Source organism: Ochotona curzoniae, unplaced genomic scaffold (assembly GCF_017591425.1).
Source record: "Ochotona curzoniae isolate NIBS_2020 unplaced genomic scaffold, NIBS_Ocur_1.0 contig_46, whole genome shotgun sequence".
In the NCBI taxonomy this organism is placed as follows: Eukaryota; Metazoa; Chordata; class Mammalia; order Lagomorpha; family Ochotonidae; genus Ochotona; species Ochotona curzoniae.
Window position 1 is genome coordinate 1,431,238 of NW_024466340.1, and position 18,641 is coordinate 1,449,878.

The 18,641-nt window shown below is 48.5% G+C and overlaps 1 protein-coding gene across 2 annotated transcripts in view; it reads left to right on the forward strand.

The window, feature by feature from the left end:
• The window catches only part of NOS1 (nitric oxide synthase 1), a 72,712-nt gene that overhangs the window by 31,172 nt on the left and 22,899 nt on the right, over positions 1 to 18,641 (forward strand). Inside the window, exons 8-18 of one of the 2 annotated variants that reach the window (XM_040986873.1) lie at positions 1,306 to 1,445; positions 2,972 to 3,146; positions 6,380 to 6,481; positions 8,825 to 9,019; positions 9,347 to 9,432; positions 11,938 to 12,082; positions 12,634 to 12,738; positions 13,598 to 13,656; positions 14,489 to 14,590; positions 16,214 to 16,330; positions 17,986 to 18,160. In XM_040986873.1, the coding sequence (XP_040842807.1) occupies positions 1,306 to 1,445; positions 2,972 to 3,146; positions 6,380 to 6,481; positions 8,825 to 9,019; positions 9,347 to 9,432; positions 11,938 to 12,082; positions 12,634 to 12,738; positions 13,598 to 13,656; positions 14,489 to 14,590; positions 16,214 to 16,330; positions 17,986 to 18,160 (1,401 nt within the window). The remainder of the gene's footprint in view (positions 1 to 1,305; positions 1,446 to 2,971; positions 3,147 to 6,379; positions 6,482 to 8,824; positions 9,020 to 9,346; positions 9,433 to 11,937; positions 12,083 to 12,633; positions 12,739 to 13,597; positions 13,657 to 14,488; positions 14,591 to 16,213; positions 16,331 to 17,985; positions 18,161 to 18,641) is intronic. The other variant, XM_040986874.1, reaches the window with a different exon arrangement.

Below are 18,641 nucleotides of genomic sequence, written 5' to 3' on the forward strand. Positions count from 1 at the left end.
GGCAGAGTCCCCGAAAAACTTAAGTGGGAAAGTGCTCGTTGATAACTGTGATATTGATTACCTATTGAGATGATCGTGTGGCTCTTGTACAGCCAGGCCTCTCGTAATGACAGGGACATATCCTGAGAAATGTGTCATTAGATGGTTTTCCCAGAGTGCACTTACACAGGCAAAACGGTATTGATGGCAAACATGACAAAATCTTAAGAAATCACCACTGTAAGTGCAGTCTGTTGGCCAAAATCTTATGTGATAAGTAATTATGTAGCATACTTGTTGATAAAATCATAGACTGAATTAGCAAAGCAGTACATATTTAATGTTAGTGTTGATTATATACATATTAATCACTTTATAACCTAGCCAAATAAATGGGTATCAATATCTAATATGTCAAATTATGTTATGTAATATCAGATATTTTTTAGAATATGTAATGTCTTAGCACATTATTCACAAAGCATATTATTCTATTTTTTTTAAAGATTTATTTATTTTTATTGGAAAGGCAGATTTACAAAGGAGAAACAGAGAGAAAGATCTTCCATCCACTGGTTCACTCCCCAAGTGACTTCAATGGCTGGAGCTGAGCTGACCCGAAGCCAGGAGCCAGAAGCTTCTTCTGGGTCTCCCACCTGAGTACAGGGTTCCAAGGCTTTGGGCCGTCCTCTACTACTTTCTCAGGCCAGAGAGTTAGCTAGGTGGGAAGTGAAGCATCCAGGAAACAAACTGACACCCATATTGGACCCCGGCACATGGAAGCCAAGGGTTTAGCCCCTGAGCCGTCGTGCCAGGCCTCATATTGTTGAATTTCAAATATGTCATTTAAGATGAGTATGTTAAATTAGTTTTTACCTGCTGGTTTTCTTTTTATGCTGCCACTAGAAAACTGTAATTGCTTATGCAATTTGCATCTTGTTCCTGTTGACCAGCTGCTCTTACAAATGTGTACCATGCAACGGTTCTGACCATCTACTTGCAGCAATGCAGTGGATGTGTGTGGTACCTCCAGGCTCCTGCAGAACACTTTGGGAGTGAGCAGACCATGCAGGTGCAGTGGCCAGATTGAATCCCATGGTGTGAGGAAGGTCCAGATAATGAAAGAGAGCTCACTTGCTCTGAGGCCTACTGGAAGCCATGCCAGGTGCATGGTGAGGCCTGAAAGGGAGGTAACACGGTCCTAGAGCCCGTGGAGGCAGTGACCACTGGGGGCTTCGGTTAGCTGTCTGTTCCCACCCTGTCCCCAGGCTTCTGGCTTTCAGATGGCCTGGTACTCTAACAGCCTGGCTCTTGCTCTGCTTGCAGATCTGCATCCAGCAGGGCTGGAAACCCCCAAGGGGCCGCTTCGACGTCCTGCCGCTCCTGCTGCAAGCCAACGGCAATGATCCTGAGCTCTTCCAAATCCCACCAGAACTGGTGCTCGAAGTGCCTATCAGGCACCCCAAGTAAGAGGGCGGCAGAAGGTGGGGTATGGGTGCCCAGTGCCACTCCCCCCCTGGCCCATCATCCCCATACCTCCTGGCTCTCTATCTGGGCCCTCACGTGTCTGTCCTCAGAGATGGGCTCTGGCACAGTGGGCTCCATGAGAATCACCCAACGAGAAACCCCCCAACGAGACTGGGCCCCCTCCTTACTGAGTTTCCCGCTGTTATCTCCCCCTCCACCACCAGCACACACACATACCCCCACACCCCACCCCCAGCCATCACTTTACTACCTGCCCTTGTTCCAGTCCCCCGGCTTGTAAACACCAAAGCATCTACTCTCAGATGTTCAATAGAGGGAATCATTGAAAACTCCTGAGGTAGGGTGAGGGTCAAGTTCAAAAGGAATTTGGAACTGAGGAGGGCCTGCCAGGGTTAGACAGCCATGCCAGATTTATACTTGGGAAGTGGAGGAAGCCCATAGGGAAACCCTGGATTCAGAAACAAAACTGGGACATTTCCTTCAAAAGCTCAATCATAATTGAGATCAGCAATACTGAAGTGTAACATTTGAAGCAAATCAAGGAAATTCCTTTTTTTTTTTTTAATCTGCCATGAATAGATCACCCCTCGACAGGAAAGGCAAGCTCTGGCTCAGAACTGAGATCAGGCTGAGAAGAGCAGTGTACATTGGCACAGGAGCAAGAGTCTCATCTTTATTTTCCTTATTTCAAGTTTTGAGAATTTTTTAAAAAGTTGATATTCATTTAAAATACTGCATCAATAAATAATAATATTAACCTTGATGACTGGGTTTGTTGGAACTCCAAGTTTGCATCCAAGACTAAGCACCACATTTGTCTTGGTCCTAAGAGGGAAACAAGATGTCCCTCACCCAGTTTCCTTGATCAGCTTGACTTGAATTTATTCATTTATTCCTGCATTCAGTGTAGCCTGTATTCCCTTGACAACCCATCATTGCGCTAGGTTCCCTTTGTCCCGCCATAGTTTTGCCATCTTCAAAGAGAAGCTCTACCAGGCACAATTATTCAGATCACCATTCTACATAGAGCTTGGAGTTGATTGACCCCACTGGACATCAGGAAGGTTTCCCAGAATACAGTAGAGGTGAGAGCTGCAAGCCCAGAGGAGAGAAGGGCCAAGGAGGAAGGTGCTTCCTGTGCAGAGGCACTGGACTAGGAAGGAGCTCAATGGCTTATATGACAGAAAGCTCTCCACACTTTCTCCCATCATTTTCACATTTGTTTTGGGAGACAAATAGCAGCCCAAGACGTTGGTTCCCCGGGCCAGGGTGTCTGTTCAAAGCACCTGAGAGGTCTTGCATTTAGCAAGCATTTAGCATATTCTCAGACCCCACCTTTATAAGCTGTGACTCCACAGATCTTAAGACAGAGCCCAGGAACCAGGTTCAGACATGGTCCTACTGATCGGCAGGTCAATGTTTCCAGACTAAGGATGTCCCACCCCTGTGTTTGCCGAGGAGAACACCTGCCCTGGGGTGAGCTGGACCGTGTTGTTCCCCACAGGTTTGAGTGGTTCAAGGACCTGGGGCTTAAGTGGTATGGGCTCCCTGCTGTGTCCAATATGCTCCTGGAGATTGGTGGCCTAGAGTTCAGCGCCTGTCCCTTCAGCGGCTGGTACATGGGCACAGAGATCGGCGTCCGTGACTACTGTGACAACTCCCGCTACAACATTCTGGAGGTAAGGCCTCTCTCCGTTCCCCATAGGGGAAGCACCAGGTATAGGGTGTGGCTCAGTTATTGCAAGCTCTGGAGCTTAGAGACTGGAAGGGCTTGGATCGGATCCACAATCCTGGTGAAGCTTCTGGAAATGGCTGAGTCACCTTTAAAAGACACACACCCAGCACACACCTGTGCTGACCCTAGATTACATACCTTGTGTGCACACTCTTCCCTTGGTATCCTCAGTTGTCTGCCCCAAGACATCTCTTGGGTCCATAGATGTTCCATTTCTTAGGAAGTAACCTTGGCATTGAAGCTCCACATATATGTACTAGAAGTCTTCAGAAAAATTATGAAAAAGACATACTGGGGTCAACATGGTGGCTTAGCAAGCTAATCCTTTACCTGAAATTTCAGCATCCCATATGGACACCAATTCAAGTTGCAGCTGCTCCACTTCAAATCCAGCTGCCTGGATTGGGAAAACAGTGGAGGATGGCCCAAGGCCTTGGGGCTTCTGCATCCATATGGGAGACCTGGAAGAAACTCCTGGCTCCCAGCTTCTGATCCAGCTCAGCTTTGGCCATCATAGCCATTTAGGGAATGAGCCAGGTGCCTGGCTTTTGTTTGGCCTTGGCCTGGCTGTTGCGGCCATTTAGGGAGTGAACCAGCAAGTGGAAGATCTCTCTCTCTGTTATCTCTCCCTGCCTCTCTGTAGGTCTGCCTTTCAAATAAATAAATTTTTTAAAAGAAGAAAGGGAAGAAAAAGAGAGTTTCAGAACTGGGCCTGGTTTTTGGTAAATAAAGCAGAGACTTCAGGTTAGAAATCAGCGTCAAGTGTTAAAAGTACTGGTGTCTCCCCGGAAAGCAGCTGCAGGGGGTCCTTGTATTACCACTCCCTGGGGATCTTTGGGGTACCTCTGCCCCCAATTCTGATGTCATCTATTTAGATTAGGGCCTGCCCACCAGCACTTTTTTTTATTCTCTTTTGTTTTTATTGGAAAGGCACATTTACAGAGAGAGGAGAGACAGAGAAAGATCTTCCGTCCACTGGTTCACTCCCCAAATGGCCACAGGGGCCGATCTGAAGCCAGGAGTCTACACATCAACATTTTCTTCAAGAGCCCCTGAAGATTCCGTGGTGTGCCAGCAACCTGGGCTCAGACAGGGAGAAGAGACTTCTGCCCATTTCCTTTCCATAGCTGTGGCTCCAGCTGCCTTTGGGGATATGTAAAGTCATATGGGGCTGCTTTTTTTCCCCCCCTCCTGCAATTAATTTCTATTCTTTTACCCCAAATCCTGCAGTCTGATGACAATAGCAGCCTAACTGGCTGAACAACATTTTCCTCTTTCGTCAGCTAACTCAACTTTCATGTGGATTTCTGTAAAGCAGCTTTCTTACTTTTTGCAAATGTATCACAAAGAAAGATCCCAATTGGAACCTGGCAACACAGCCTCAGGGACTGAATTAAGAAGGCCTTTCTCTGAGCTCGGCTTACAGTTTGGTGGCAAAGAGCTGGCAGCAGGGACTTCAGCGTAACTCTGTCCCCCACCCCAGTCATCATATCCTCTCTCAACTGCCTTTGTGTATGAACGTTGACAGCTGGGACAAGGCAGCAATTTACCAAAAGCCTGAGAAGTTGCCACATTTCAGGGCCATAATGAGAGCAGGGTTCCCGTCAGAGACTAGACTTGACAGAGGACGTGAAAAGCAAGGCTTTAATTAATGAGTTGACTCCAGGGTCCTCCCCCTCACCAGTGGCCATCAACATGTGCATCTCTGCTTTTGCTGCATCACCCACGATTTGAGATATTCCATTGTGCGTTTTTGCCAAGGTGTCAGCTGGTTGGGGAGTGGTTTTCAAGTCTCAAGCAAAAGGCAGCTCCCTCTTGGGCTCCAACTCCAAGGCCGACTGGCTGTGTGCTCCTAAGACAAGTCTAGACGCTACTCAGAGCTTTAGTCTGTTCTTGTGTCACGTGAAAGCCGCCCAAGGGAGCGACAATGAGCACAAGATGCCCATTGTCTGGACTATTTTGTTAAGATTGATTTATTTTTGTTTGAAAGGCAGAGTCTGAGAGAGATCAAGATATTCCATCTGCTGGTTCTCTCCCCCAAATGGCCACAATGACTGGAGTTGGGCCACTCCAAAGCCAGGAACTAGGAGCTAGGAGCTTCTTTCTGATCTCCCAGTTGGAACAGGGACCCAAGGACCTGGGCCATCTTCCACTGCTTCCCAGGGTCATTAACAGGGAGATGGATCAGAAGTGGAGGAGCTGGGATTGGAACTGGTGGCCAAATGGGATGTTGGTACCGCACGCTGAGGCTTAACCTACTTTGACATGGCATTGACCCCCATAGTCTAGATTCTAAGTAAGGCCCACTCCAGAGGTGGCTTAGCATAGATGGGGATCTTTAGAGAGCAGAGGAAATGCCCCAAGGAATCTAATCCTCCAGTGTCCTCTACCACCCAGTTCTGCCCAGCTGCCCCATAAGCATCCCAAATCACTGCCCTCTGCACACACTGGCCTCCTTATGTCTCGGCCAGCACGTGACTGGTTGCAGCCCAGGACCTGCACACATGCTCTCCTCTCCCCACAGCTGTAGTTGTCCTGCTGAGCCCCAGGACTTGGGTCCCACTGCGCATGTCCTCTTGACAGCTGGCCGTACAGTCCTGACCACCGGCCACACTCCCTCAGCCTCCATAGCCTGCTCCTTCCCATTGCCTTGTCTTTACCACCCAGGAGTGAACACATATTCACTCTCCCCCACATTTGCCTGTAGACTGAGTATTTAAAAAGTCAGCCAGGTCTCTTTGGCTTCCTCCTGCCTATAGGTTCTCAGTAAAAACAAAACAAAATCTTTTGAGGGGTGAGTATCTGGTACAGTGGTGAAGAAGCCACTTGGGGTACCCTTGTTCCTGAGAGCAGCCCCAGCTTGCCTTCCTGCTGCAGCTGCCTGTTGATGCAGATCCTAGGGGGCAACAACCAGGCTCAAGTGCTTGAGTCTCCTGCCACCCACATGGGAGACTCAGATGAAGTTCCAGGCTTCCAGCATTTAGGGGCAAACCAACACATGGGAGAATCAATTTGTCTTGCTCTCCCTAATAAAATTTTTTTTAAATCTTTCGAGTCATTCCAGCCACCTGTGAACCAGGTTAGTCATTTAGAAAGTTTATTAATGACACTCGCCATGTCCCTATTCAGTCTGAAATCGAAAGGCACCCAGCAGCCTACTTGTTCTTCCCCTTTCAGGAAGTGGCCAAGAAGATGAACTTGGATATGAGGAAGACGTCCTCGCTGTGGAAGGACCAGGCACTGGTGGAGATCAACATTGCTGTTCTCTACAGCTTCCAGGTAACACCAGGGCTCCAACAGTAACTTGGGTGCCTGAGGGTCAAGGGACCCAGCCACCAGGGACCACTACTCCCTATTCTATATTACTTCAACACTGGGTGGCAGTGGGCATGACTGCTGGGGAGGTCAGGAGTGCATGGGGGTATGTGATGTGTTGGTGGTGGATCTTCAGAATTGAGGTGACGGGTCTCTTTGTGTCTTAGGAACCAGTGACAAAAGCTCCATCATTATCAGGAGGTGGGTGTATAGCCCAGCAGTCAAAAGCCATTGCCTGGGACACCCCCATCTCATTTCAGAGCTCCTGGGCTCACCTCATGGCTCCTCTCCCAATTCCATTTTCCCACCAGTGCAGACCCTGGAAGGCAGCAGATGATGATGGCTCAAGGACCTGGGTCCCAGCGAGCCACATGGGAGACCCAGCTGGAGTTCCTGGCTATGGCCTTCAGCTGGCCCACTAGCGTGCATACTTGGAGATGGAACAGTGAATGGATACTCTGTTCCCCTCTGACTCTCCCTCTCAAATTTTATATATATAATATATAAATAAATAAGTAAATAACAATTATGCCAGCAGAAGCCAGGATTCTACTGGACAAATTAGGGGCCACCCTGGAGAATGGAGATCATTCTCTGGAATGGAGACCAGCTCTGTCCCCTGTGGGCCTCCTGTCTGGGCAACTGAATGTCATAGATGCACCTGAAAGGCACATGCAGGCGCTAGAATGACCACATTAGGTAAGACTGTGGGTCAGTATGAGTGGAAACTGTAGGTCCCATGTCAGGTGCAGGGCTTATGAATGCCCTGGGGATATCACAGCCAAGTGCTGAGTGGACAACAGGGCACCTAGATAGCCCCTCCCTCTTTCCTTGGCCATGGATACAGTAAGGTTTCCAAACATGCTGAAGTGATTGGGCATGGCTTGAGGAAAGCTGGCTAGCCAGAGATGACAGGGTTGTAAGTGAGACAAGTGACTAACAAGCAAAATACTAGGGGACTGGTTTTGTGGCGTGAAAGGTTAAACCACTACTTGTGAGGCCAATGTTCCGTATCAGTTCCTTGCTAATATGCCTGGGAAGGCAGCAGAGGATGGCCCAAGCGCCAGGGTCCCTGCCATTCTCATGGGGCACCCGCGTAGAGTTCCTGGTTCCTGACTTTGGCTAGGCCTAAACCTGCCTGTTACAGGTATTCTTGGAGTGAACCAGCAAATGGAAGCTTGCATCTCTCTCTCTGTCACTCTGCCTCTCAGATAAATATTTAAGGTTTATTTTACTGTTCTTTGAAAGACAAAGTGACACAGAGGAGACACAGAGAAATCTATTTGTTGGTTCACCTCCCACCCCCACCAAATGACCACAATGGCTGGAGCTAACCTTACCCAAAGCTGGGAGCTAGCAGCTTCCTCTGAATTTCCATGTAGGTACAGGGACCCATGGAATTGAGTCATTCTCCACTGCTTTCCCAGGCCATAAGCAGGGAGCCAGAGCAGACGTTGAGCAACTGGAACTCAAATTGATGCCCCTGTGGAAAGCCAGTGCTGCAAGCAGAGGCTTAGTTTGCTATACAATGGCACTGGCCCCAGGTACATAAACTTTTTAAAAGCAAAGTGAGAAGTGCAGGAACAGGACAAATGTTTATGCACAGAGAGGGAAGATGCTCCTGGAGCAATAAATGTGGGTCCAGATCTGCTACCCAGAGCATGCCCTGGACACGACTCACTGTACTTGCTGTAATCTTTAAGTGTTTGTACATCCAAGAGACCAAATACCCATCTCCTAGTTCCTTCCCTAAATGTCTGCAATGGCCCATTCTAGGATAAGCCTGAAGCCAGAAGCTAGGACAACAATCCAAATCACTCTCACAGGTGTCAGCTGGAAGCCAGTCCTTGCACCATCACCACTGCTCCCAGGTCTGCATTCACAGGAAGCTGGAGTCCAGAGAGAGGTCAAGGACTCAACTTGGGGGCTCCTGTGTAGGGTAGGGGTGTGTTAAGTACAAGGGCACGTGCCCACTCCTTGTTTTACTTTTAATCAACTTCTCTTTATGGTTTACAATTGTGTGCTTGAAGAGGGTTTTCTATCTCCTCCCCAAGTGGAGAACTGGTATTGATGGGCAGGAAGAGCAGGTAGTTATGATATTAAGTAAACAAGGAAAGCCAGGCCTAGTGACTCAGTTCTGTTGGAATAGAGAAGGAAAAGGAAGGAGAAGACAAACACAACTACCTCCTGGGAATTCACTTTCTTACAGTCCCCAGGAAAGGCTGCTCCGTGAACAGGGATCCTCCCCCCCCCGGACACCCCAGCTTATCTTCCTTCCTGATAACCTTGCCCCTTGCCCTCCACCAGAGCGACAAGGTGACCATCGTAGACCACCACTCTGCCACTGAATCCTTCATCAAGCACATGGAAAATGAGTACCGCTGTCGAGGGGGCTGCCCCGCCGACTGGGTGTGGATTGTGCCCCCCATGTCTGGCAGCATCACCCCTGTCTTCCACCAGGAGATGCTCAACTATCGGCTCACCCCCTGCTTCGAATACCAGGTCCCGCCCCTTCCGCCTCTTTGCATGCTGAGCCTTCCATTTCTGGTGTGGCCCATGAGGCACAGGGGACTGGTGGTTCCCACACTGGAAGGCACAGGTGTAGTTCCAAATAGAGATGATATGAGCAGTTGGGAAGTCCCAGGAAGAAAGGAAGACAGGAACTCAAGGCTGGGGGTGGGGTGGGGAGGAAGGGCAGCCAGTGTGTGCCAGGCTATCTATGGTCACCCCCTGCCACATCTGTCCACTTGAGGCTGAGTGTCCTGAGCCTCAGCCAGGGGAGCCAGGTCCCCTCCCTGCCATGACTCCGGTGTTCTCTGCCCTCCCCAGCCTGATCCTTGGAGCACCCATGTGTGGAAAGGCACCAATGGGACCCCTACGAAGCGGCGAGCCATCGGCTTCAAGAAACTGGCAGAGTGAGTCCCTACCGAGAGGGAGGGGTTGGTGGGGTGCTGCTGGGAAGAGAGGCTGGGTGGTCGCTGTGCCCTCTACTCCTCTGAGCCTGGGATGCAAATGTGGCCACCCTTTTCCCAGTGCTGGATATAGGGGGCTGCTGCTGAACCCCACTCTTCTAACAAGAAAGGCTCATGATGATAATACCTTGGTTTGTAACACTGGTCTGTTTCCATGATGTCAATATTCCCACAATGGCTGCCTGAAGAACTCTTAAGACCCAGGCCTGAATCCTGATTTCACACACACTCATTCTTTCATTCAGTCCGCCAACAAATGAATACTGACTGCCTTCCACGTGCCCAACACTATGCTATCCTCCAGAAAAATCACAGGAAACCTAACAAATGATGGAGGGCAGGAGTGGTTCCTGTCCACAGGAAGCTTCCAGCTATTGGTTTGTCAAAGAATTGCACAAATGCAGTTAGCAGTAGAGCGTGACAGGTGCACCAAAGACTGGCTCCTGATGCCATGGGATAGAGTGTAGACACAACAGCCTCCTTCAGTGCCAATTGAAGAGATAGCTGAGCTGAAGAGTGAGATGAATAAGGCACTTAGGGGCTGAGAGGAGAAAAAATGGGGTTATGGACCGATGCAGCTAAGAAGGATTTCTGAGTTACACATTGCGAAGCAGGGGACCAGCAGAGACCACTGTCTGCAGCTGACTTTGTGACGGAAAACCTTAGTACAGACTAAGCACCTCCTCACACACACACGCACACACTCTGCCCCGAAGTCCAGGACTCTGTCCATCTGCTATCCACAGCATAGACCTTGAGGCTAGACACTGCTGGGTCTTTGGGGAGCTCCTGCCTTCATCCTGGCTCCATCAGAGGAGCTATGGGGCCTCTCTCCCTCGCTTCACGACTGTTGCTTTGTCCCCCAGATTCCCACCCTCCAATCAAGCAAACCCACAACTGCAGCCATACCTTCGCCAACAGAAAGATATTGACTGTTCTCTGGGAGGGAACCTTGGCCTTCAGTTCAGTCTCTGGCAGGAAACCTCCAAAGTGTTCCCTGCCCTGAGTTCAGGGTAGAAAGAGTGGGAGTGAATTCTAGAGGCATCTTTATGCACAGATTATTTCAAGAAAATCTTCCCAGTGCTTTTGATTTCTTTGAACTTCTCCCCCTTAGCTCAGGCAGCTTCCTGCCATGTGGGTGGTTTTCCCATTGTTAAAGTCATAGATTTACTCGCAGCCATGCCCAGGTGGAACATCATTAGCAATGTGTCTACAGTGAGATTCCTAGTGAGAGGAGGGGCACTTGCTTACTCACACAGTGCACCCAGCAGTCCCCAGCCTCTGCCTGCTGCCTCTCCCTTGTCCTCTGACCCACAAGAGGCAGAGGAAGGAGCCCTGATTTGACCTCCTCTGTGTAATTAGAAAGGGAATGTCTTGACTTTTAGCCTCTGCCCTCAGAGTTTCAGGGTGAGCATCCTGGGAAATTCATTGCTTCCTTTGGTAGTTCTTGATTGAGTGCCGACAGGTAGCAGGCTCCGTGCAAAAGCTTGATGTACAAGGCTGAAAAACGCAGACTGGGCCCTTCCTTCATGGCCCTTAGCCTCCTAATATCTATTCTAACTCATTGTTGACTTACTAGTGGTTGATTTCTTATCTACACATTGGCCAGTCTCTTTGTCTGTCTGTCTCTCTCTCTCTCTCTCACACACACACACTAGAATGGGAGCCACTGTTCTCTGTGTTTCTCAACCACTGTAACAGCCCAGAGCATATTCAGACACTGCACTGCTACTTGATGAGTGAGTGAGCAGGTGCATGGATGCAGGAGCATCCTTCAAGGCAAGCCAAAGTTCTCAAGATAAGATAAACCCATCAAATAACAAGCTGAAACTGACAAAGCTGTTAATTATTTTACTGTTCATTTTATTTATCATTTGGTTCATTTTTGTTGTCATTTACATATTAATGTTATTATTTAATAGGTTTTAATAGTTTTGTTGTTTTTGCTTATTTATTTGTTACTTGAGAGCCAGAGAAATAGAGAAAGAGAACTCCCATATGCTGCTTAACTCCCCAAAGCCACGTGATGGCCAGAACCTGACCAGGCTGTAGCTAGGAGCAGGAAACTCAGTCCAGGTCTGCCATGTGACAGAAGGCCAAGTTACTAGAGCCATCACTGCCACCCCTGGCATATGCCTTTGCTGGAATTGGGAGTCCTCTGCAAACCCAGGTCCTTCCAAATGAGACAGACATCCTTACCTGCGTCCTGAGCCCTAAACCAAATGCCCTAACCAACCATATTAACTCATGACTTGCTTGTTCTGGGGTATGATAAAAGAGTCCATAGGGTGCCAGAACTCAGGGGAGTTTCACATTTCTTTGAGGGAACCCTGAGAGACCCAGAGTGAGTTCCCCCCAAGCTGCTCCATGGACCCCAAGGTTCCAAACCAGTACCTTCCTGCCCTTCTCTAACTCCCATTCCTTCCTCTCCATCTTCTCCCCCAACAGAGCCGTCAAGTTTTCAGCCAAGCTGATGGGACAAGCAATGGCCAAGAGGGTCAAAGCAACCATCCTGTATGCCACAGAGACGGGCAAGTCACAAGCCTATGCCAAAACCCTGTGTGAAATCTTCAAGCACGCCTTTGATGCCAAGGTCAGTGGAGAAGGGGCAGTACCAGTTCCCTGGTCTCCCCTGGTGCATAACCTTTCTGCTTTGAGAAATGTAGCTCGAGGGATGCTAAGACACAGAGCAACACTCTCTCCCTAAAACAGGTGTCCCAGGTCCTCCATACTGCTAGTGGGGGAGGCTGGGACTAGATCGAGGCAAGTACTTCCCAGCCTAATTGAGGTCAGGACTGAGCCAAGATTAGGCAGCTCAACCAAGACCTCAGTCAAGACCTGCCCACAAATGGCCAACCCCTGAACCATTGTCCCCAATAAATAGCCCATGTTCCTTTAGACTACAGTGACCCTATGTAGCTAGTAACTGGTAAGGTCGTCTGGTACCAGCTAAAACTTCCACTTGAGTTCATTAAAATAGCAGTGGCCCCGGGTTCTCCTTCTGGAAGAGTTGACTATAAATGGCTCACCTTTCTCTTCTGCCCCCTCTGCTTTCTTTACCCTCTTTTTCCTTCTCACGGTTCTTTTTTTTTTTCCTCTCCTCTGCCCCGTGTCTGTGCCCTCACCTCCATCCTCCCCAACCAGGTGATGTCCATGGAAGAATATGACATTGTACATCTGGAACATGAAACTCTGGTCCTGGTGGTGACCAGCACCTTTGGCAACGGAGACCCCCCTGAAAATGGAGAGGTGAGAGGAGCTTTCACCTGTCCTAGCTTGGGGGTACAGCAGGGAGAAAAGGGAGACACTTCAGACCCTTCTTTCTCCAGTCATGTTATTCAGTGACACACCCTCCCAGAATCTCAAAGCCAGTGACTTCAGGTTGGGTCCAGCTTATGCTTAGACTGGACCATCCCAAGTCCTCAGTCCGTTGGTGCCCACGAGTCAGTTTGGCCCTTCAGAAAGTATCGTCACCTATGTGGACTCTGTGTTAAGCATCGCTGCTGCAGCAGGAGCCTAAGATCCCCTGCTCCATGTGAGAGATTTTGGGGCAGCAGTTCCTTAACAATTTTTTATTGTTTATTCTGAGAAAGTGAGAGGAGAGTATGTGTGAGAAAAGAGAAAGCAGGTTCACCCACTGGTTCCCTCCCCGACAACAGGTGGAACTGGGCTGGGCCAAAGCCAGGAGCTCAATTCAGGTCTCCCCTATAGGTGTCAGGGACCCAGATACTTGAACCATCATTGCTGCCTCCCGGAGTGTACATTAACAGGACACTGGATTCAGGAGCCAAGCCAGGATGCAAATCCAAGCATTCTGATGTGGGGTTGTGAGCATCCTATTAGCATCTTGACCACTATGCCAAGTGCAGAGGGGAGTTGTGGCTGGAGCGAGGGATCCACACCTGCATTCCTCCAGTCAGATGATCCTTCTACTGCACCTGCTGTTTGAGCTTTGTGACCCAACCTGATTCCTTGACCTTCCCTGGCTTCAAATTCCTGGTTATCTGCTCCTCTTTGACCAGCTAGGATCCCAGCCCCTCAGTGCCCAACCCTCTCCTGCATGTACTAATACAAGGTTCCTCCTTGGTTCCTCTGTTTCGGCTTCCAGAAATTCGGCTGCGCTTTGATGGAAATGAGGCACCCCAACTCTGTGCAGGAGGAAAGGAAGTAAGTGAATGACCTCTCCAGTGTCACATGACGAGCCCTGAAAATGGACTCATGGCACTTGGAGTTCTGAGTTTCCAGCGGTGGGCAGGACCTTGAGTCCACGTTCAGCTGGCTGACTGGTATCTGGTGGCTTCTTGGGCTGGTATTTTGGTTCACCTCACACCTTGTACCTGGATTTTTTCCCCAGTCCATTTAGAGATTAAACAGACCTCCCTTAGCTTTTCTAGTGGATGACAACTAAATGAAAAACTAAGTGGAGAGTGCAGTGTAAATATCAATTCTCATCTATCCCACTGGGGAAACTCACATTCAAAATCAATGTAACTAGCTATTGCCTTTAAAGTTGTCTGTCTGGTCCTCCTTATGGATCATATTGGAGGTTGAGCTGAAAAGATGGAAGGGACATGGGACAAAAGATGACCCGTGGCCAGAACATGTTCTTGGTGGAACTGCATCCCCCACAAGCCTTAGCTTGCTATGGTGGAAGCCATCTCTAATCAAAACTAGTCTTGCAAAACCCCTCAAACTTCCGTGTGTGACTAGAACATATGGCATGGATGCACAGGGCCTACTTTCAATGAGGCTGACACCGTGTGCCCTCCAGTGTGGGGCAAGTCCTGCTGCCTGAAGGAGGGCATTTAGTGCCTTAGTGGACTGAGTTGTGCAGAAAGTCACTCCTGTTTTTCTTGGTGCTGGATGCCCAGGCGATGGAAAATCATGAATCCTCTCTCCCTGTCCCTCTTCTCCCCACCCCATCCTGGGTGGCCTCCCTGTAAAGGCCCGCACCCCCTCTTTCAGGGAGAGATAGGGTACCATCCACTCTCCCCTCTAGGTACCCGGAACCCTTGCGTTTCTTTCCCCGTAAAGGGCCTTCCCTCCCTCATGGTAACACTGACGTCCACCGTCTGGCTGCAGTCCGTGACAGTCAGTACAGGTAGAGTGTGCAAAAGCATGTGCTTCTTCGTGTGTACACATCGGCACATGTGTGTGTACATGCATGCCCAATGCCTGAGCGCATCAGGCCAGCCCTGGGCTCAACCAGATCTGATTTCTAATGCAGGCTAAGACCACTAACCCACTAAGCCGCCTTTGTCAAGCTGCCTGACCACCCCCCTCTCCCCATGGGCCTCAGTCTTTCCTATCTGCCAAATAGGGAGAACTTTTCTCTGCCTCTCCCACTGCTGGGGGCTACTGCAAGGATCGAGAGAGGAGGATAAAGAAGACAGTGATTGGAAAAACCTTGAGCCTCATACCCGTGCTGTTATTTTTACCCCACACCCCATCAACCATCCCTCCCCCGGTAACAACACAGCCACCCCCTGATCCGTTGCATCACTTATTTGGAGAAGTGACTCAATGTGAGACTATTTTGGGGCAGAAAATACACTTCCATATATTTAGAACTTGTCCTGATGCCGGAGCGCAAACTTTGAAGAACATCCAGCTTGGAAACCCTGCTGCCAACGTGTGCAATTTTTTAAATTCCTTTTTTATTTTCCCTTTTGCACTCAAATGTGTGTGTTGGGTTTTTGTCTTGAGTTGGAGCTTGGGTTTTTGGTGTCTGTGCTGATTTGCTTGGTCTTGAGGCATCTGGGGGAAGGGAGGGTTGCTCTTTTTGCTTCGTCCTCTTCTTGCCTCATCTGATTCTAAAACTGAGCAGTTCTAGAGGAAAATTGAAAGCCCGTACTCTTTCTGCTTGGTCTCAAGGCCGAGGTTCAAGTCCTATCTCTCTGCCCTGTCAGAACAGTTTCATGAAAATGCAGTCTTTTTCCAGGCTGTGTGTCAGGGCTGAGCACTTTTCCTCTTCACTTGATGTGGGAACTGTGACCACCGACCCCCTTGAAATGCAGCAGGAACCATATTATGGGAGGAGAATATTGAAAGAGGTAGTCTGACGCTGCCCAATAGAACTCCAGCGTTGTAAAACGTTCCTTAAGGATCTGTGCTATTCATACATGGCTACTGAGCACGTAAAATGCGGTGAGCAGAAGTGAGGAGCAGAATTGTTTACTGCATTTAATTCACATTCATGTGATGTTAAACAGCCACATGTAGACTGTGGCTATTGAACAGGACAGGCCTGGTCCTTGTCACCTAAAATCAGGGCTAAAAACCAGCAACATTGAGCTTGTTAGAAATAAAGACTCCCAGGCTTTCCACATGTCTGCTGAATCAGAATCTGAGTGTTAACAAGACTTCAGAGTGATTCTGGGGGCACACTACAATTTTGGAAGCAAGGGAGCCAATTAGTTGGTGGTTAGTGTGGTCAGTTCTAATATAGATGTCTCACTGGTTTAACCATTTTAGTTGCTGCATCTCGGGTGGCCTGAACCAAGAGCAGCAAGAAACCTCGAAAGTGCAGGTGGGGTCAAGGTCAGATGGAGAGATGCCATGGCATTGGGTGTGGAAACAGAGCAACAAGCCCCAGTAGGGTAATGGTTTGACTCAAAAAAAGAGATCCTAGAACTAGACGCCATGGCTTGAAGATCCACTGGGGATATTAACCTCAGGAGAAGACTCCAAGCCAGAGCTCATAGGCTCCCCTTTGTTTTGGCAGGAGCTACAAGGTCCGATTCAATAGTGTCTCCTCCTACTCAGACTCTCGTAAGTCATCAGGCGATGGCTCCGACGTCAGAGACAACTTTGAGAGCACTGGACCCCTGGCTAATGTGAGGTAAGCAAGGCCCTCAGGAAGACTTAAGGCTCTTGGGGAGCTGGACTTGGTTGCAAGGTAGACTCTTCGCTGTGGGAGAGAGGAGAGAGCTCTCCCTTGCATACCTGCCCATCCTCATGAAGGCACTGCATCACAGCTATCCCAGATTGCAGTCCACACCCATCTACCCCTAGTCTCCACATAGTCCATACTCAACTTCTCCTCCTATGCACACTCTCTCAGAACCCCCTGTCCCCAAGGATCACCGTCGTTTGTGCTAAAGGATATTAATTTATAGACATTGCTCAAAGAACTACCCTTAATAAGAGATACATTTTGTAATTAATAGAATCCTCTAGAGACATTCTGCTATGGCCCAGTGGTCCTCAATCCTGTTTGCACATCAAAAGCAGCTAGAGAGCATCACAACATACCAATGTAATGAACAAAGTCACTTCCAGAAATTCTGGTGCAATTGATCCAGAATTGAGCTCATCCATTTCTCTTTCTTTTTCATTAATTCCCCCTAGTTGACTGTAGTATGCACTCAACTTTGAAAAATACTGTCCTAACCTCCTATTTCCCAACATGTGGTCACATACTGTGTGATAATTTTAGATGGCATATGAACAAATATTTTGTGCTTCAAATCAGTTTGGTGAATATTTAGAGAGAAATTCAACTAACATGTCAGACCCTTGGTCTCAGTGATATTGGCCACAATGATACTGATTTAGTCAGAGCATCCAGCCCTGGCCACAAATCTCTAATCTGCTTTTTCTTTTCCAAGATATTTTTTTGAAAGGAAGAATACCAGAGAGAGAGGGGAGGGAGCCAGAGCTGGGCCAGTCCAAAGCTAGGAGCTTCTTCCAGATCTCCCACATGGGTGCAGAGGCCCAAGCATTTGGGTCAACTTTGGTGTTTTCCCAGGAACATTAACAGGGCACTGGATCAGAAGGGGAGCAGGTGAGTCCATATGGAATAGCAGTGCTGCCGGTAGAGGTCAGCTGTGTTATGCCACAATACCAGCTCCTGCCTCACCTACTCAGAGACATGCTCAGTTGACAGGGAAAATCACAGAACTCCTAGATATTGAACCCCTACCTGTCAGTACCTCTTTTAAAAATAATGTTTAATTTTTGTGTTTCCATCAGGGTTCACTCCTAATGTTAGAGATTCTATGGGTTTGGCTTTTTTTTAATGTATTAATGACAAGTCCTCCTGGTCTGATCATTAGCATGGGTCTCCAAAGACCACCATGTTAAGAGTATTCATTATCTTTGGACTTAAAACTGGTGGAAACTGATATTTTCATGGTTCCAGAAGCTAGAAGTACAAGATGAAAATAACAGTAAGATTGGTTCCTGGTGCAGTCTCTCCTCCTGGCTATCAGACTTCTCATTGTATATATATATATAGAGAGAGAGAATAAATTTTCATTTATTTGTTTATATATTTTTGTCGTTCTCTGTTCTGCCACTTACACTTTGGGTTCACAATGACATCTAACCTTACTAACTTCCGTAAAAGTCCTATCTCCAAACCTAGTTACATTGGAAGTTCAGTACTCCAACAGGTGAATTTGGAAGGAACACAACTGATCCCCTAATAGTAAACACTCCCCACCCCATGAACCTGAAGTCTTCTGGCACTGATTTCCTGTTTCTCCGTGGTAGGTTTTCTGTGTTTGGCCTGGGTTCACGGGCATACCCTCACTTCTGTGCTTTTGGACATGCTGTGGACACACTCCTGGAAGAGCTGGGAGGGGAGAGGATCCTGAAGATGAGAGAAGGAGATGAGCTCTGTGGGCAGGAGGAGGCTTTCCGGACTTGGGCCAAGAAGGTCTTCAAGGTAATCTGAACTCAGAGACCCAGGGGAAGAGGCGCAGTTTCTCACACCCCTGGGAGATGTAGCCAAAAGCATTGAGAGAGAAGTAACTGGTACTTCTCACCTATATCCTTCAGGAACACAGCTTGAATCAGCTCAGGTGAGGTCAAGACATACACATTCTCTGTCTCTCTCTCTCTCTCTCTCTCTCTCTCTCTCTCTCTCTCTCTCTCTCTCTCTCTCTCTCTCTCTCCCTCTCTCCCTTGATCCAACACCCAACATCTTGCTTAATAGGCAAGGAGTTAGTCTGTAGAACCTTAGAAGTTTTGAACGGAGAAGTTCAGTCTCGCTCACGTTCAGTAGACAGGCACACAGGAAACAGAGTTGGAAGCCAAACCAAGGGACCATGCCTGGTCCAGCTGGAGCACAAATCGTACCACATTCTCTGCCATGATGAGCGTAGCCCTCTTGTGCAAGACCTGTATGGCAGCCTCAAGCCACATGT